Raw genomic sequence first — 18673 nt, 5'->3', positions numbered from 1 at the left:
CCTGATGGCAAGCACTGTTCTGTGCTTGGCCCCCAGCACCGCATGTGGCCCGCAGCAGGCACTTAATAAATGCTTAGTGACGGGTTACTTCCCATGTGATCTTAAACGCGTCACTTCCCTATCACTCTCATCCTCTGGGAAGCCCAAGTGTTGGGCCTTGTTAAGGTCCAAGACACCAGGGCAGAGGCACTCTGCCCCAAGCACCCAAACAGCCCCCGGATGGAAACCTCCCGGCCTCTTTCTTCCTCTTTCACTGTGCCTGGTCTCATCACGCAGGCCCGCTGGGAGAGCTGTGCGTGTGTGTGTGGGTGAGTGTGTGTGTGTATATGTGTGTGTGTGAGTGTGTGTGTGTGTGTGCGCGAGAGTGTGAATATGTGAGTGTGAGTGTGTGTGAGTGCGAGTATGTATGTATGCGCGTGTGAGTGTGAGTGTGAATGAGTGTGTGTGTGTGTGTGTGTGTGTGTGCGCGCACACTCATGCATGTGTGTCAGAGTACCACAAGGCTCCCACCAACCATCCACAACCCCAATTCCCCTGGGTCTGACTCCAGTCAGCAGGTAGGCCACATCACCCTCCCTAAGCCACACTGGGTATGCAAAAAAGTTCATTTACTTGGATTCTGTTAAATTCAGAACAAACACTTAATGCTTATTATATTCAATTCAAATTCTAAAAAAGTCTCTAAATGAATGCGCGCCCATACCAAGGTGGCCCTAGTTTTGTAATCTCCCTAACTATTTCTCAGCCGTACCTGAGGCGTCGCTGAGGCAGGGAGCTCCCAGGGAGCACCGAGAGGCTCAGTGGCCACCTCGTGTCATAAAACCGGTACAGGCGAGCTTCCCTAAGCCCTGTCCTAGCCGCCCGCCCCAGAGGATGACTGTGGGGCCCCTTCTGGGCCCAGCTCCCGGCTCCCACCTGCTCGGCCCGCACGTACCTTCAGAGAAGCCCCCGCAGACACCAGTGTTCTGCCATCAGGAGAAAAGCGGAGGTCGGTCACCCAGCCCACGAAGGCCGTCTCCCCTTTCTCCACAGTCACGGGGACACAGGAATGGAGCCGCTGGCCAGTGGACACATTCCAAATCTACACATGGGAAAGAGCAGCAGCAGCTGTTGGACAAACCTCCGAATTCAGAGCTGGAGACCCCCTCCCCCTCCGGGGACCTCCCACCCTGGCGGCGGATGTCCCACCACAGAATTCTCCGACCACAGCACCAGGGACACAGAAGAGAAAGCTGATAGGACTCAACTTTTCCTGCACAAGACGTGCAAGCACAACACAAACGTATTTTGAAGGGAGACCTCAGAGACATAGAGACAAGGGTTCGCGACTCTATTCTGACAGACGCCCTGTGGAAAACACACACAGAAACGTGCAGACTGTGTGCCTGTGGTGCATGAACCACAAGTATCAGTGTTACATACACCTGCACAGACACCCTGTCTGCCTGTGATTTCCGGTGCGGGGAGCTCCTGCCACAGACACACTGCAGGGTGAGAACGCCGAGAGCCTGGACGGCTCGCCAGGACTCCACGCAGGCGTGGGCCTGGGACCCAGGCCTGTGCTCCGCTTCCGCTGAAGCCCCCCCATATATCTGCATATAACTGCACTCTACAGCCAAGTCTGTGCCAACAAGCGCCACCAAAGAAGAAAAACCCGGAGGGACAAAGACTTCCCTGAGCATTGACCATGAGCCAGGACAGACTAAACACTCGGGACAGCAAGAGAAGAGCAAGGCAGCCTTGGATCTCGATGAGTGAGGCAACACAGATAGGAGGGCAGGTGGAAAGTCTACCGGCTTAGGGAACAGTGGCAAGACAGATGGCAATGCCAGGGAAGCCAGAGGGCACAGCATCCAAGGCACAGAAAGAGACTAGCAAGAGACTGGACTGAAAAAGAAGGCTGGTTCTAGTCATGTGGCAGAAATAAGGAATACAGATGGCCTGCCCCATGCTGCACCGGTCCCCACGGTCCGTCTCGTTCAGGGTTGGGCGGCTGGGTTTTTAACACTGGGTCTATGTCATTCATGCTCGAAGTGCCACAGCCACCACCAGGAGCCAACCCTACTGCTAACCCACTCAGCACAGAACCGTGGACCTGCTCCATATCTGAGCAGGGCTGGTAGCTGCTTAACCACCACCAGCCTTCCCCTCCCCAGAAGCAGGTCTGGAGGCCAACACATAGCCACATAATAATATTAAAAGTTCCACAGGAAAGTCTCTTTCACATTTCGCACTGATTTAGGGCTGGACAAGGACATGAGTTACCAAACTTAAAAAGGTATTGGTGGGTCGAGCATGCCCTGTGGTCTTTGCTCCCTTCAAGAAGCACTTTCACATAAACTAATGGGTTTTAGCCCAGCCCAAAAGGCCCTTAGTTCTTCAGTGAGACAGGTTTGAGAGACACATGCACTTCTTGAACCACAGAGACACAAGAGCTATCTAGCTGCAAACACACCCAAACACTTGCAGGCTCACCGTCTGACATGCCCATCTCTTCTCCACCAATTAGCAAGCTGAGCATACAAGCAGACCTGCCGGGACAGACAACACCCTGCCCTACATGCCTGTTTCATGTCAAAGGGTTCAGAAAGAGTTAGGGCTTTCTTTTTCTATAAAAAGTCATCATTTGCCATTTGATGAGAAGACAAAGGAACATTTTTAGAAATCATTTCTGCCAATACAAACTGAGCCCAGTTGTCTTGACAGTGAGGATGACTCCTCTAAGCTCCTACCACCACGGCCTGAAGACAGAAAGCAACAACGAATGATGGGGTCTGCCCCTCACCCCCTGCCAAGGAACGAAAAGCTTGACTCTTGATGGCAAATGGATCATCCTCTGACATGAAGCGAGATTGTGAAAATAGTGTGCATGGGGATGAAATCAGCCAGCTCAAAAGCAGGGGAAGGTCATAAGGGCGCCGACCCTGAAACAACAGGCAGGAAAGGCAGAAGGAAGGTGGCCCCAAAAGCCATACCCGGATTTCTCCATTGTCGTCTCCCGTGGCCAGGAGGGCACTATCCCCAGAGAAGACGGAGCACCGCACACAGCCTTCATGACCCCTCAGCTCGTGAAGAGGGGAATGGCTCTCAAAGCTCCAAATCTAAAGAGGAAAAAAAAGTTATTTAAGAAAATAGATAATCTTCCATAAGCAGCAGAAAAACTATTTAGAGTATCCCCGAATTGCATGACTAGTTTTAGAGATGTATCAGAATAATGACTTGACAAAGAGAAAATAATCAAAACAGACAAGATTTAGGGCCTCAGGACATATGTACTTTGATCCCAGCACATACACAACACAAAAAACCATTTTATTTATCAGGGTAGAGGAAGTCCTTCCACCAAAGAAAATCCTAATCCAGCTATGACTTAGTATAGAATTCTTAAAAAGTAGCATGAAGCTCAGAGAGGTTAAAAGCCTCTCCTCAGTGGTAAGATCTGAACTCAGGTCTTTCTGACTCCACATCTAGCACTCGAACAACTTGCTACTTAAGACCAAATCACCCACACAAACCCAATTCACCAAAATACCTTTGCAGTCTTGTCAGCAGAGGTAGATGAAAACTTGGTGGCGTCGGGAGAAATATCACAAGACAAAACAGTACCTTGGTGGCAAACAAAGTCCTTCTCTACTTTGCCAGTAAGGATATTCCAAACCTTTGAGAAAAAAAGAGGGGGAAGAGGAGGAAGAAATGCAACAAGAATGCTGTGAATCTGTGAGTCCACTCAGGAACAGAAGAGATCGATTTTGGCCACGACCCACGAGCTGTTATTTTTCTCAATCAGTTAATCTAAAGAGCTAGAAGCCCATGAGTCTGACCAAATCCCTGCTTGTACCTTCTCACTGCTGGGAGGACTCTAAAGAACTAAAGGAAGAAGGAAAAGATGCCAAAAGACATGTGGCTTCCCAACACCACAAACATTCCGGTCCCCGACTTAATGAGGTTTCTAAAAAGTAATCCAGGGGACGGGCCAGTATGCCAACAGTTATCATGGTCACTCAGGGTTCCAGTTACCTTCACTGTACCATCAAATGACCAGGTCAGGAGCCGAGAATTCTGCAGGAGCTTAAAGTCCTTCACGGGTTCTCGATGAGCTTTAAGAAATACAAATTCCTCTGAATGCCAGTTCCACACCTGCATGACAAGGAAATAAAGTCATCTCTCAGGAAGGAGACTCAGATGGATATCTTTGTGCTGAGGTGGAAATACTGACCATCCTAGCTTTAAACCAACACTCACTGAAACTTACCTCAGCCTTCTGAGATCTAAGCATTGAGCCCAGATCAATTTTCCTTCCTTTCAATCACTCCTCATTATGTAGCTTTTTCAAAATCTCAAACGGGCAATTTCTCAGAAATCTTGAAGAGTTTTATTCTAAAGATCTACACACTTCTAGGAACATTTCCTCACTTTAAAAGATCTTGAGCAGGGGAAAGCAGGGGAGTGCAGCTCTAACTTCAAAGAGAAAAGCACCAGGACAACTGCAGGGCTTCATCCTGGCTGGGAGACCTTGAACTTCAAGCTGGTTATAAAACTTCACCTTCCAGCAGAAAAGACAGGCAAACAGCTGCCTGACAAAAATTCATCTGCTTCATTCCTATTTGTGGTCTGTTTTTACTCATTTCAAAGACATCTAGAGAAGAAAGGTAAGCATGTGCTGACTTCAGGGCTCAAATATGAATACACGCAGGGCTACGTTAGACAGCCAATCTCCAATTTTCCAATTGCAAAATTCTCCCATCTTATTCTTCTAATAGATTCCCGTCCCCCAAAAAAGAGCTCATTTATGACTCTGGGAGTGGGGATGGGGAGAGGCAAAATTTAGGCTTTTTTTTTTAAGATTCTAAGAAGTTGAAGTTAAATAACGAAGCCAAAATATTTTTGAAAATATTAAAGCTTAAATTTTAGACCCCCAATTTTTCATTAAAATGAGTCTTTTCAAAGTTGTAAGGATCTCATACCCCAAATATGGTCATTTTATTCTTCAAAGAAATAGTGATAGCATCTCACTTTGCTGTTTGAGTCATCTTTCAGTTATTTCTGACTCTTCCCCCACTGGGGGTTCTCTTGGCAAGGATAATGGTCCTTTTCCTGGGCAAGGTCTATTTCCTTCTTTTTTTAGCTGGCAGGGCAAAGCGGCTGGCCAGGCTCACCCAGCTAGATAGCATCTAAGGCCAGATCTGGATTCTGAAGGGCGAGTCTTCCCAACTCTAGGCTCTCTGAAACCCCCAGCAGCCCTATCTCCCTTTACAGAGTACCTGAAGGCCTTGCTGTGAGGCTACAGTACAAGCACAGACAGGAACACTTTTCCATTCTACAGAAGAGAAAACTGAGGTCCAAAGAGGTTTTGTGGCCACTACATAGAATGAATTAAATACTGCTTCTGCATTCAAACCTAAGACCTCTGCCTCCTGCTGCTGCACTCTGCTGCCTCAGGATGGCATTAGGACCTGACCTGTTATTTCATTCCCAGGTGAGGAAATTCCCTCCATCAATTCAGGTCAACACCCTCTCCACAATTCAGTCTTAGAGCAAGGGGTCTTCACTTGGAGCTGAAATAATGATATTTCACTATAATTGGTCTCCATTGTAATCCTTCGTGTTTTATCTTCGGCACCTAAAGCACACCAGATTTGGTGAAGAGATCCATAGAATCACCGGATGATGATCAGAGGGACCAGGAGACCTGCAGCATGGTGCAGAGCCCTGGTCGCTGAGGTGCCTGGAGCAGTAAAAGAGGCCCTAGGCAGCCTGGAGCATGGAGTCCAGGACTTGAGTTAAATCCTACCTGTTGACTCCAGATAAGTCACTTCACTTCCCTCTCAGCCTCCATTTCCTTATCTGCAAAATGGGGTCAATAACAGCCTCCCAAATGAGATAACAAGTGTAAAAGGCCTTGCAAAGTATTATATACACAGGAGCTGTTCTTACTGGCCAGCATAAAATGGCCAGGACATGGGTATAAGGCAGGCCTGAGGCCAGCTCTTCCTGGCTTGGAGGCCAACTATATCCACTAAGTCAGGATACGTCTGCTCCCTCCAAAAGGGGGAAATGAAGTCATGGTGATTAGATATCTCGACTGCTAAGAAAAAAGACAGGAAAATTCACTACAGGACTCAAGATCTGTAAGGAAAGCCGAGCAGCCACTTACGAGGGCTACTTGTCTTGGCTGGTAGCTGTGTGCCTGTGGGCAAAGAGCTTCACTGGACCTCAGTTTCCTCTCATCTCTGAAGTGAAAAGACTGGACTAAACCATCTCCTCTCCTTTCTAGCTCTCGATGCTATTGTGAGCCTATTCTTAGAATCCTATTCTGAGAAAAGAATGCCTCTGAATGGAAACTACCCCCTAAAAGGAGCTCTTCTTAAGAGAAAACTATCTATGGTTCTACACTGAAAAAAAAGCCAGTATCAATTATCTGTTACTCTCATATGCTCATAAGAGGTCCTGAGCCACAAAAGATCTCAGAGGTCATCGAATCCAGATGGCTCATTTCACAGACGGGGAGACTGAAGTCTTGTGACTTGCCCACGATCACAGAAGTAGAAAGCATCGGCAGTGCATTTTGAACTCAAGGCCTCTGACTCCAGGGTTAATGCTCTTTTCATTATAACTTGAGTTGAACTACAGTGTTGTGCAAGACAGAAGTGGGGAGAATAATGGGGTCTCTCTAGGAACCACCAGCATATCCCCTCCCTACCATCAATTCTGCTCACAGCCTAAGGGCAAAAATTGGAAATTTTTAAATCCATAATCATACTTAACCGTACTTAGGCATCTTGAAGTTAACCAATGACATTCATGGGGGCATGGATTTCAAGGGGGAAGGGATTTCAATGACCTTCCTTCGTTTTACAGACCAGAGAACTAAGAGCCTAGGAAATAAAATGGCTCACCCCCAGTCACTCAGGGGTAGAAGTGCCCTACAACTAAAGCCAAGTGCATCTCACTGCCTGCCCAAGCTTCACTCAGTTAAAATCAATGTCACATTACTAGATGGACAAAGTTAACCAAAAAAATGATGACAAGTGTTGGAAGGGCTATAGGAAAATGTGTCCATTAAACATCTGGTTGGTGGAGCTGTGGACTGGATCAGCCATTCTGAAAAGTGGCATGGAACTTTGCCCTCAAAAGTTACTAAACTTCACTTTGACCCAAAATTACCTCTGCTAGGCCTTTCTCCAAAGACATCCAACAGCTACTGTGTAAAAATATCTCTACCAGTTCTCTCTATATCGAAAAAGAACTGGAAATTAAGAGGGGCCCATCCTTTGGGGGAGGGAGTAGACAAACAAATCAAAGTATGAATGTATTTGAATACTATGACGCTATAAGAAATGATGAAGGGTACAGTTTCAGACAAACCTTGGAAGATTTGAATGAATTGATGCTGAGTGAAGGAAGCAGATTTAAACAGTAACAGGACAGTTTACATAGCAACAATATTAGAGGACTCCAGGGGAGACCCATAATGATACTTTAAGTCACCCTCCTGCCAAGAAGGGATGGACACAGGGTACAAAAGGAGACATAGTTTTAGACATGGCCAAAGGAGGAATTTGCCTTGCCTTACTATATATTTGTTATAAGGATTTTGTTTTTCTTTTTCTCCTCCCAATGGAGAAAAAAAGGAATAAAGAAAAAAGATTTTTATTTTTTTAAATGCAATTTAATACAATAATAAACTTCACTGGAACTAACCTAAAGCCAAAAAAAGTTTGAAAAACATCTTGTTCTCTCGTTTTATAATCAGAGAAACCAAGGCTCAGTTTCAAGATTCAAACCTGGATTCCCTAACTCCAAAATCAGAGTGTTTTACATTGCAAGTATCTTAACTGAATAGTACAGAAAACATATATGTCCATTTATATGAAAGGGAAAAGACCAATCAATCCAGATTCATTACTGGTTCCATCCAAATGGCAGTGTATTCCCTTTGTATAAGCTATAATAGCCCACCTCCCAACGTGTGCCTTTTAGAATCCCTGGATTTATACAACTGTTAATGTGTTCCCCTCCAAATTACCTTGTATTTATTTTGCATGCGTGTACATGTAGTCTCTCCTAATACAAGATAAGCTCCTTGAGGGCAGGAATCATTTCATCTCTATTTTCAGTGCCTAGCAGAGTGCTCGGCATATGATATGTGCATAATAAATGCCTTTTAATAGATTTGTTTTTGTGTCTCTAGACAAGTGTGGGGCACACAGCAAGCACTTAATAAATGCTTGTTGAGCTCCAGTCCCTGACCCAGTGCCTAGAACACAAAAGGTCCTTAATATTTAGTGAGGCCTGGATGGATTGATTGAAATGATGTCTACTGGGCTACAAGTCATGCTAGATGGAGTCTGGCTGAATCCTCTTTTGTTCATTCTCTCCATCAGAGGCTCTAAGATAAGCTGCTTCATCTACAACACCCAAGGAAGGAATTCTACTAAACTAGGCACTCCCATCCGCAAGTACATGCACCTCCAATGCATACAAGAAGCTTTTAAACAGTATACAGAGAATACCAAGTAAATAACTATATCATCCTTTTAAAATTAATCTCCTAATTTGATTTCTTATTTGCAAATACATGGTATGTATCTAGAATTTATTTCCTTCCATGTTAGATATGAGGTCTGCTGAAAACCAAGGGGCTCAGAGACCAAAAAAGAGTGGGAAATACTGCACATAAGTTTTTCACAGAATTTGTGAATTCGAAATACAGTTTACAGATAGGACCACCCCTGAATAAATGACTGCAGAAAATGTGCCAGATCTGGCTTTTTGACACTTTTAGTGTCCACATGCCAAGAAAAGTAAACCTACATCTCACAAAGTTTTGATTCCCCCTTCAACCAACTCACCTGAACTGTAGAATCATCCGAGCTTGAAATAAGGGTCCTCCCATCCAAAGTGAACTGGACACGTCGTACAGCTTTCTCGTGTCCCATTCGAGATCGAAACTCTCTTCCATTGGGGAGCTCTAAAATCTTCAAAGTAGAAAAGCACACCCAGATTACTCAGAGGAAAGCCAGGCATTTATGTGACCCCAGTGACTTAGGCAGAAGGTGATACCAGGGCTCACCCATCAGGTGAGCCTAGACTCCAGACTGTGTCTCTGAAGAGAGCATAGTGTTTGAGATGGATGGGAGAAGAAAGAAAGATGAATTTCTATGTGAGGCATCCTCTCTCAACCTCTCTGGAGCTCAGTTAGGTAAAATGAGGAGACTGGGCTGGGTAGGCTTGGGGATCCCTTTGTGCTCTAAATCCATAATTATATATTCATACACACACACACACACACACACATATGTATATATACATATATATATATATATATATGTATGTATGTATGTATGTCCATTCTTCTCTTTGGGGCTCACTTTCCTCATCCATAAAAATGAGAGAGTTGTGCTTGATGGCTTCAAAGACCTCTGCCAGCTCTGGATCAAAGAACTCTGAATCGAGCTGCCTCCAACGACAAAGAGGAGGCCCTTGCAGGGGATGTGGCAGAGGACAGGCCCATTTAGGTTCTCGTTGGACTAGATAATAATAATACTAATAAAGGCGGCCCCTGCTCTGTAGCCTGGAGTCTTCAAGAGCTACTGAAAGTATTGAAACAACTTGTCCAAGGTCATGTCACCAATGGATCAGAGGGAGGTCTGGAACATAGGCCTGCTTGCCCCCAGACCAGTTCTTCATCTACTATTACTATATTTCTCTAATACTAATTATGGTACTTGATATGATACTTAAGAATTTAGCAAAGTTTAGAGTTCCATAAAGGCTTTCAGATGTTTTCTATGTTCTGATTGGCCATGCTGGTTTTTTTCTCCTCTGAACAACTTCTTGTTTATTGTTGCTAAGTTATTTTTCAGTGGTGTCTGACTCTTCGAGACCCCATTTAGGATTTTCTTGGCAGAAATACTGGCATGGTTAGCCATTTCCTTCTCCAGCTCTCTTTACAAATAAGAAAACTAAGGAGAATCGCACAGCTAGGCAGTGTCTAAGACTGGGTTTGAACTCAGGAACAGGAATCTTCCCGACTCCAGGCCCAGTGCTATCTATTCACGCTACCACCTAATCACTTTCTCTAAACAGTATTATTAGCCACATGGGATAGTTCTCTGGGAGGAGGAGGGAGAGGGCTACCAGGAGTATTTATGATGATGTCAAAAACCAAAGATATCAATAAAAATTTATGTTCTGAAAAATTAAAAAGTTTGGATAGACTTTTATAAGCATGTCCTCATTTAATCCTTAATTAATTAATTAATTATTCTATCTAGAAGGTTTTACACAATGGAGAATATATGGTATTTACTGAGAACAGTGAGAAAAACCCACTGGATGCAACAGCAGACGACCTGGGCTATATCCCAGCTCTGCTATTCATTCTGTGGGGCACAGGGCAAGTCTTTTAAAATCAATGGACTTCTGGTTTTTTATTTATAAAATGAGATTTCAAATGAGAAAGATCACTTCCAAGATCAATTTTAGCTTGAAATCCTAAGATTCCCATTTTAGATAAAGGACTTGCCCAGACAATTTCCATCCATTCAATTCAATCCACCTCATTTCCTTAAGTCCAACACTCCCCCCACTCTACCATCCTGACCTTATCATTGGATAAGCAGCTGAGATCCCTTCCAACTATTAGAGCCCTAGAAACCAGCCAAGATGGCGGAGAAGGCAGAGTTTCCTCGTGTCCATGACCCAGCCCTAGCTACAACTACTTCAAAAGAAATCTAAGAAGAGCACCAGGTTGAGGAGAGTGATGGGCAAGTCTGAGGAAAAACCATCTTTCAAATGCAACGTCATAAATTCAACCTGGAAGCAAGTGATCAGACAGGGGTGATCTGCACCAGCCTCTGACCTCCAAACAGACTCATAGGGCAGTCCTTCTGATGTATAGAAGGGATTCTGGATTTAACTATGAAAGCCTGTGAAGGAGAAATGTTAACATTCATATTCAAAATAACCAAGTCCACTGCCCAGCTAGAAGCTGATCTTCCAAGCTGAAGAGATACGGGCAGGAAGGCACTTGGTAACTAGTGACTGATGGACAAACAGACAGTGATTGAGACAGATACAGCATACACCTATCTGCCGGACTTGAGATCCTGGGCAAACTTTTTGCTAAGACATTTTGAAAGCCAGAGAGAACAAGGGGGAGGGGGTAAAAAAATCTGGCTAAGGGCCAGGAAAACCTGAACTCAAATCCTCACCACATGATGCGGGGCAAGTTGTTCATTAAACCCTACAGTGACCCAGCAGTCCTTTTTCATGATAAGCTAACATGGTAACTCCTATGCCCTGGGAGACAAGAACTCCTCAATGGGAGCTCACTGAACCATTTACAGCACCCCATCCAGGCCCCATTTCCACACCACAGAAAAAGAAAGCTAGGGAAAGAAAAACAGAAGAAGTTATGTCCAGTATACACAAGCACAGTAAGAAACAAAAACGAGAAGCAGGTGAGGGGAATGAAGTCATCCCTACTGGTCCTTTTTTCACACACCCTGCAAATGACCTTCTACTGAAGTGCACAGGTGCAGAGAAGGAAGAGAAAAGCTGGGAGATGGGGAAGTAGAATCCCTCACTGGCATCAGAACAGCACCAGATGGAGGAGTGATGAACAAATCGCCCATTGATGATGGATCAAAGGCCTCCTTCTGCAGGAGGCAGGGTCTGGTCTATCTCCCCACCTCTATGGGTGCCTTCCTTTCAATTGCTTTCCATCTACTATGTATGCACTTACTTACCTGTTTGTGTACTGGCTGTCTCCCACATTAGAATGTAAGCTCTGAGGGCAGAGATTGTTTTTACTTGCTCTTTATAGCCTTAGTATTTAGAACAGTGCCTGGCACTTAGAAACATCAATGGACAAATTATTAAATTAAGATATCCTGAAGTACTTTAAGGTACACTAAGCACTTGCCTAAGGCAGTGGAAAGTCACCTGAGCTCTGCGGGCTTCAGTTTTCTTTCCTGGAGTTAGACTAGATGATCTCAATTCTACCTCAAAGATGCTCTGATGATATAAAAAGCATTAATGATATCATCATTCCCACTGTACAGCTGAGCAAACCAAGAAAGTCTAAGCCAAGGCTCAGAGAAATCACACAGAGAGAATATGAACTCAATCCTCAAAGCCAGGGCTCTTTCCACTACACAGACCAAATCCACCCAATCCAATCCAACAAGCATTTTTATTTACACCCCTCCGAAGGACCAGGCCCTGTGTTAGAACCTGGAAATACAAGGACAAAAACCAAAACAGATCCCGATCTCAAAAGAGTTTCCCAAGAATCTCGAGGGAACCTTGAGAAGATGAATTGGATGAATTGGCAGAGATTGAGAAGCAAACAAACAAAAACAGAGGAAGGCCAAAAGTAGAGTTGTCAGTTTGAAAAATTCACATCCAACCGGATTACAAAAGCTTTTAGAACCTTAACGAAGCAGCAACAGATGGCCAAATTATGGCTAAGATTCTCATCGCCAAGGAGAGACATATTCTTTCTATAAAACTAAAGGATCCCAAATCCTTAAGGCCAGAAAAGTCAGAACTTACCTTTACAGACCCATCCTCTTCTCCTAATGCCACATAGCGCAGGCCTGGACTCAGACAACAACAGCTAATTCGAGATTTCTGGGCTTCAGTCAGATAATCGGTATGACCTGTTTTCCCATTAATTAGCTAGAATGCAAAATAAAACAGAGCAAGTGATTAAATGGTAATTGCTGCTGTGTTCTCTAGTACACAATTTCAATTGGAAAAGAAGGAGGGAAAAAAATCCAGAATGTGCACACAGAACGTGGCCCACCAGGGCTCCCAGAGGAACAACAAAACCCTCTGTTCATCCCAGCAGCTGCTTTTAGCACCTCAGGCTTGCATTTACCTTCCTGTTTATAGCAGTGCTGATGCGCCAATACATTTTCATAAAATGAAATGAGCTTCTAAAGGTTTCCCAAGCTGCTGCCATACCTACCACCTGAGACGTATCTGAATGCTTTGGGGGTCTGCAACTGGCTTCTCCGGCTTAGAAAAGTCAGGTCTGCCATTGTTCATAAAGCTGACTTTAATACAGGATAGAATATGTTGAAATATTCAAGACTTTTCCAGAGCATACCTACTGCTGTTCAAAAAGGTGAACCTGGTCTGAGGCAACTGTGATTCAAAAGGCAAAATCCAAATGTAAAATGGAATCTCTACCTTTCAGATGAGCCACTGAACATAATAATTGCATTTTGGGAGGAGGCAGAGAGGCGTCCACAGGCACAAGCTGGAAGACAGAAGTAGTCCCAAAATGACTGGGCCACAATGGAGGTTCCTAACTTTTGGGATGCCCTGACTCCTTTCATACTCAGGTTACTAAAGCCTAGATGGATCCCTACACAGAATCACGTTTTTAAATGCAGAAAACAGAATCCAATGGATTATCAAGTAAACCAATTCTACTGAAATAAAGAAGTAATTTTTTTTTCTCAATAAGTTCAAGAGTGTCCTGAAATCTATCCATGGATCATTCTGAGCTAGACAGGAACTACTTCAATTTGTAACAGATACAAAAGTAAGCAGAATTCAGATTAGATATAATCTCTGAAAACCTGCTCTTCCCTAGCTCTGCTAAGGCACCAGCCTTTTCCTAGCACCCTTAAACAAAATCTTATTGTCTTTTGGTTCCCTTATTCTGGTTACCTCGTCGTATCAGCCTCACTCCCTATATATGCACCAGTGCTGAAGACAGAAACACAGAGAATTAATTCAACATTTAATTATTTTGTACTCCATGCTTCTTAACATATAGCACTGTACGAGGTAGTAGTGATACAAAGAGAGCAAATTTCACAGTTCCTCACCTCAAGGAACTTATCATCTAATGGGGAAAATGTGACAGGAATATGATTAAAGATACAGAAGAGACTGTGATATGGGCAACCCAAACAACAGAAATGATGACAGATTGAATTGGAAGAAACCTTAGCTCATCTAATCCTTTTTACAGATGAGAAAACTGAGGCCTAAAGAATTTGACAACTACCCAAGTATTATTACCAGATAAGCATCAGAGCTGGGCCCTCACTAGCTCTCTCTTTGGACCATGCGGCCTCCTGGGAAGTACGGAGAAAGTGGCACCTGAACTGGAACTTGAAAGATGAGAAGGATTTCTCTCTGACTTCTTAAAGGAAGCCCCTCTCCTCTTGTCTATTTCAAACTATGAAGACGTACAGTTAAGAAAGCATTTGTAAAGGAAACAGTGACTTCTTTGAACAGCTGACATTGCTAGCTCCCCATTCCTTTCCTTTTATTTCAGTAACACTAAATCTTTTACAACATGAGACACGGAACAATCTTTGTTTCAGGTACAAAGCATACAGGGAAATCATTTTAACACTATTACTGCCTGTATCCTATTTTACAGAACTGTAATTTCACACATTCTCTATTTAAATGGAAGTCACAGCTACTGAAAAACAAAATCTTTCTTCTCCCCAAAGTCAGTTTCACAAATCTTTTTAAAAAAAGAAACAAAAAAAATTTCACTGTGATCTTTCCCATGAAAAGTAATGTAACACAAGGGATAGAAAGCTAGACTCAGATTCGGGAAGACTTAGATTCAAGTCCTACCTGACACTGGTTGTGTCACCTGACTGTGGGCAAGTCATTTGTCTCTCCGTGACCCAATGGGACTTTGCATACAGGGACTGATGACAGACATTTTCTCACCAGGTCAAAAAAAAAAAAAAAATCAGACAAAAAATAAAAGTGAAATGAGAGCAACAAATTAAATAAGTTACCTCAGGGAGGTAATTTCTTCAACATTCCTAGGGCAATTATTCAAGACCATTCTACAAAATGCTACTGAAAGGGCTACAGTTTGCCAAGCTCTATGCTTAGGTGCTGGGGATTCAAGGGCAAAAATCCCTGCCCCAATCTTGCTGAGACTTCTCACATGACAGCCAAACATCACTATTAATTCAACAACTGTCCTCCCCTTAAACCCTAAGAAAGCCTCCCCTAGGACACCGAGCAGCACCTCTCGACCAACAGTCCTGATTCCAGCCCAGTCCTCAGGAGCTGTGACCTACTTCCCATAGGTGTCGCTACCGAGGACCCCAAGAAGAAGTGCTCACCACCAAAATCCTTGGCACTGCCACATGGCTCTATATCAGAAAGAAATAGGATCTTCCTAATGAAAATGACCTTAAAGAAGAGGCACGACCATCAGCTTTTAGAACCCCTAGCACCTTCCATCTAACTTGCAGCTGAAATCTCTTCAGTGGGCTATCTCCCCCAGGTTGGAAAAGGAGCTCCTGGGGAGTAGGAACTGCTTCTCCTTTTGTATGTGTGCCCCCCAGTTTCCAGTGGGGAGGGGACGTGTAGCAAGGAAGCACTTAATGCCTTTTCATTCCTTCCTTAATTCCTATTTAGGAATTTCTGCTCTCAGCTGTCTTCATTCAGCCAAAAAGAAGCGCAGGACCCTAACTCAGCTCAAGCTCCCCGCCTCCCCCTCCCTTTTTCCCCTCCCCCAAATTACCTAATGCTTATTTATCTATTTTCCATATCCTTATATGTACTCATGTAGTGTCCCCCGTTAAAACACAAGCTCCTTGAGGGCAAGGACAGTTTCATTTCTGCTTCCATCTCCCAGCGCCTCATCCAAGAAGTACTTTACAGATGCCTGATTCAAATGCCAGCTGAATCAGATACATTTAGAATCAGAGCTTTAAAAACTAGAAGGAACTTCAGAAGTCACTTTGTCCAAGCTCCTCATTTTCCAGATGATGAAATGGAAGTCCATGGAAGAAGCAGGTATCTGCCTCGGAAGAGAGGATTCCCTCTCCAAACACATCCAGATCCCTGGCTTATGTCTCGCTCATCCGTCCATTTCCCCAACACATCCTGAAGCCCCTGACCCGGGGCACTGTGACGCTGCCACCAGAAGCAGGGGCAGCAGGGGTGGTGGGAAAGCATACGTCACCAGTCATTCCCTGTCTCTGCATCCTGAAGGCTCTCTTGAGATGTTCTATCACTAAACTGAAGTCAGCAGCATACGAATACCTAAGTGCTCTCTGGGCTTCATTTTCTCAAGATTTGTTACTTTCTCAAGAAAGTAACTGGATTCGGTGAGCATGTGTCAAGCCACCACAATGTTCCAGGTACTGCAGCTACAAAAACAAACCCTGCCCTTAAGAAGCTGACATTCTGCTGGGGGATACAGCATGCGAACTGCTAAGTAAATTTAATGCCATATGAGAAGGAAGGGCACAAAAATGCTTCCTGGAGAAAGAGGCAGCTGAACTGAGCCATGAAGGAAAGTACAGACTCTAGGAAACGAAGGAGATAACGGAGCATGTTCCAGGCAGGGCGCCAGCCTGGGCAGTGGCAGGCAGACACAAGAAAGCCAGTTCAAAAAATCAGCAAGCAGACCAGACTGGCTGGGGAAGGGGGAGGGGGGGGGGGGAACAGCACGGCAGCAGAACAAAGAAGACATGAAGAGGAATCACACGTCCCAAGGAATGTAGTGTAAAATGAGGCTGGAAATGGAGGCCCACAGGGTTAGAGCTCCAAGTGAAACTAAAGGCCATCCAGTTCAACCTTCTCACTTTATAGATGAGAAAAGGAGGGTGATTAAAAGGCTTGCCCAAGAGGCAAGCAAGGGGAACATGGAGGACTGGGCCTAGAGTCAGGAAGACTTGAGTTCGAATTTAACCTCAAACTCTTGTTAGCTGTGTGAACATGGGCAAGTCACTTACTCTGTCTGCTACAGTTTCCTCAACTATAAAATGGGAATGAAAATAATAATATCAATCTCCTAGGGTTGTTGTGAGGATCCAATTAGATAAAATTATAGTGCTGGCACAGGATAGGCACCTGTTTCCTTCTCCAAATCACGCAGCTGCCCCTCTAAGTGGTAAAACCTGTGTTCGAAACCAATTGAATGACTAGATTCTTTCAACTGGAGTGAAACTGTGAAGAGTTTAAATGGCAAGCCAAAATGCTGTGTTTTCTTTAATATATTAGAGGTAACAGAAAAACCACTGTTGATTCTTGAACAGGAGATGAGAATAAGATCTGGGCTACATTTTTTGAGTACTTTTTTTTGGGGGGGGCAGTTACATGAAAAAACAATTTAAAAAGGAAGCATGTATAAGCAGACAGACCATAAGAGTGACTACACCAATCAGACCAGTTCTCAGGGGGGTTTTGGTATGCCATGGATCGCCCCCTTTAGCCTTCAGTCTAGCATAATACATGGACCCCTTCTCAGGGAATAAGATCAAAAAGCAAAGCAACTGTGTTGAAATCCAGTTGCCAAGACTTTTTTTTAAATGCACAGACCACGAACCAAAAACCACTACTCTAGATGAAATCACTGCCTTTCTGAAAAAGACACTGATAGGAAAACTAACTTTCACACTATCTCTCATGATTTGAAAGACTCATTGTAGTTTCTCAGAATGGCCACTAGAATGCCTCACTATGATATGGACAGGACACTGGGTTCTCACAGGCTATGTCTTACCCCAAAGTTCAAGGACAAGCTTAATGACGGACTGGCCAGCTGCTGTCTATGACCTAGAGTGGCAAAATTTTGAGAGGCTCAGCACCAAAATGTTGGCCACCAGATGCTAAATCTTTTATTCTCTGCAAAACTTAACACTATTTACAAAGGTCTACATCAGGGGTTCCTAACCTGGTGTCCATGGACCCTAAGGGATCCACAGAAATCCCCTGAAATTTATTCAGGGGCCCATGAACTTGAATGTAAAAAAAAAAAAAAAACATTTATTTCAACATAACTGTTTCCTATGTATTCTATCTAGTTCATTCAAAAGCATGACTGAAGAGGATCCACTGGCCAGACACTACCAAATCGGTCCATACATAAGAAAAGTTCCAAGGAGAAGTTCCCACACTGATGAAACCATGGACCCTTGTGGCACTGATGTATTATTCATTCATTCACACAATCAATAAGCATTGACTAAGAATCTACCATGTTCATTCATTTCTGAGTCCTCTTTAAAAAAAAATACTCACTTGCAGGCGTCTGACGTTGTCAATTGCAAGAATCATCACTTCATCCTCTCGGAATACAACATCTACTTCCTGCTTTAACATGACAGCAGAATTCTTACATACTTTCTTTGTCTCCCAGAGCTGGTTAAAGCAAATATAAGAATTTAATCAATAGATGAATTGAATGAATGACTAGATATATAAATAAACAAATAAGTAGATAAATGAGGAAAGAAAGGAGGAGAGAAAAGGGAGAGAAGGGGAAAAGGGGAAGGGAGAGGGAAAACAGGAAAAAAAGAAAAGAAGAAGAAAGAGAAAAAGAAGGGAGACGAAGGAAGGAGGGAGAAAGGAAAGATTACAAAGCAGGGGTAAATAAACCTGGTCTGTTTTCTACAGAGAGAAATTGTGTATGAAGGACATTATCTAAGAGACACAGATCTAGAAAAGATGAACTGATCAGATAGTAAGAAGGAAAAGTAATGAATAGTCCATGTACCTGCTATCTAGGCAAAGCCAAAAAAGGAGAAGCATATTGGATAGAAGGCTTCTCAATGATTTATGGAAGAAAAAAGACAGGAAAAGGAAGCTAATGATGATGGTTAAGAATGATAGCATTTACACAGCCCCCACTATGTTTGAAAAACTGCTATATCCCTTG

The 18673-nt window shown here is 43.8% G+C and overlaps 1 protein-coding gene across 1 annotated transcript in view; it reads right to left on the bottom strand.

Moving 5' to 3' along the window:
• The window catches only part of APAF1 (apoptotic peptidase activating factor 1), an 89437-nt gene that overhangs the window by 10116 nt on the left and 60648 nt on the right, over positions 1 to 18673 (bottom strand). The window contains exons 20-26 of the mRNA XM_052001616.1: positions 18037 to 18156; positions 12562 to 12687; positions 8853 to 8978; positions 4018 to 4137; positions 3533 to 3658; positions 2976 to 3101; positions 935 to 1081 (exon numbers count right to left, since the gene is read on the bottom strand). Of these exons, the coding sequence (XP_051857576.1) occupies positions 935 to 1081; positions 2976 to 3101; positions 3533 to 3658; positions 4018 to 4137; positions 8853 to 8978; positions 12562 to 12687; positions 18037 to 18156 (891 nt within the window). The remainder of the gene's footprint in view (positions 1 to 934; positions 1082 to 2975; positions 3102 to 3532; positions 3659 to 4017; positions 4138 to 8852; positions 8979 to 12561; positions 12688 to 18036; positions 18157 to 18673) is intronic.

Source organism: Antechinus flavipes, chromosome 5 (assembly GCF_016432865.1).
Source record: "Antechinus flavipes isolate AdamAnt ecotype Samford, QLD, Australia chromosome 5, AdamAnt_v2, whole genome shotgun sequence".
In the NCBI taxonomy this organism is placed as follows: Eukaryota; Metazoa; Chordata; class Mammalia; order Dasyuromorphia; family Dasyuridae; genus Antechinus; species Antechinus flavipes.
The sequence above is the reverse complement of the archived record's forward strand: the minus strand, read 5'-3'. Positions and strand labels throughout refer to the sequence as shown.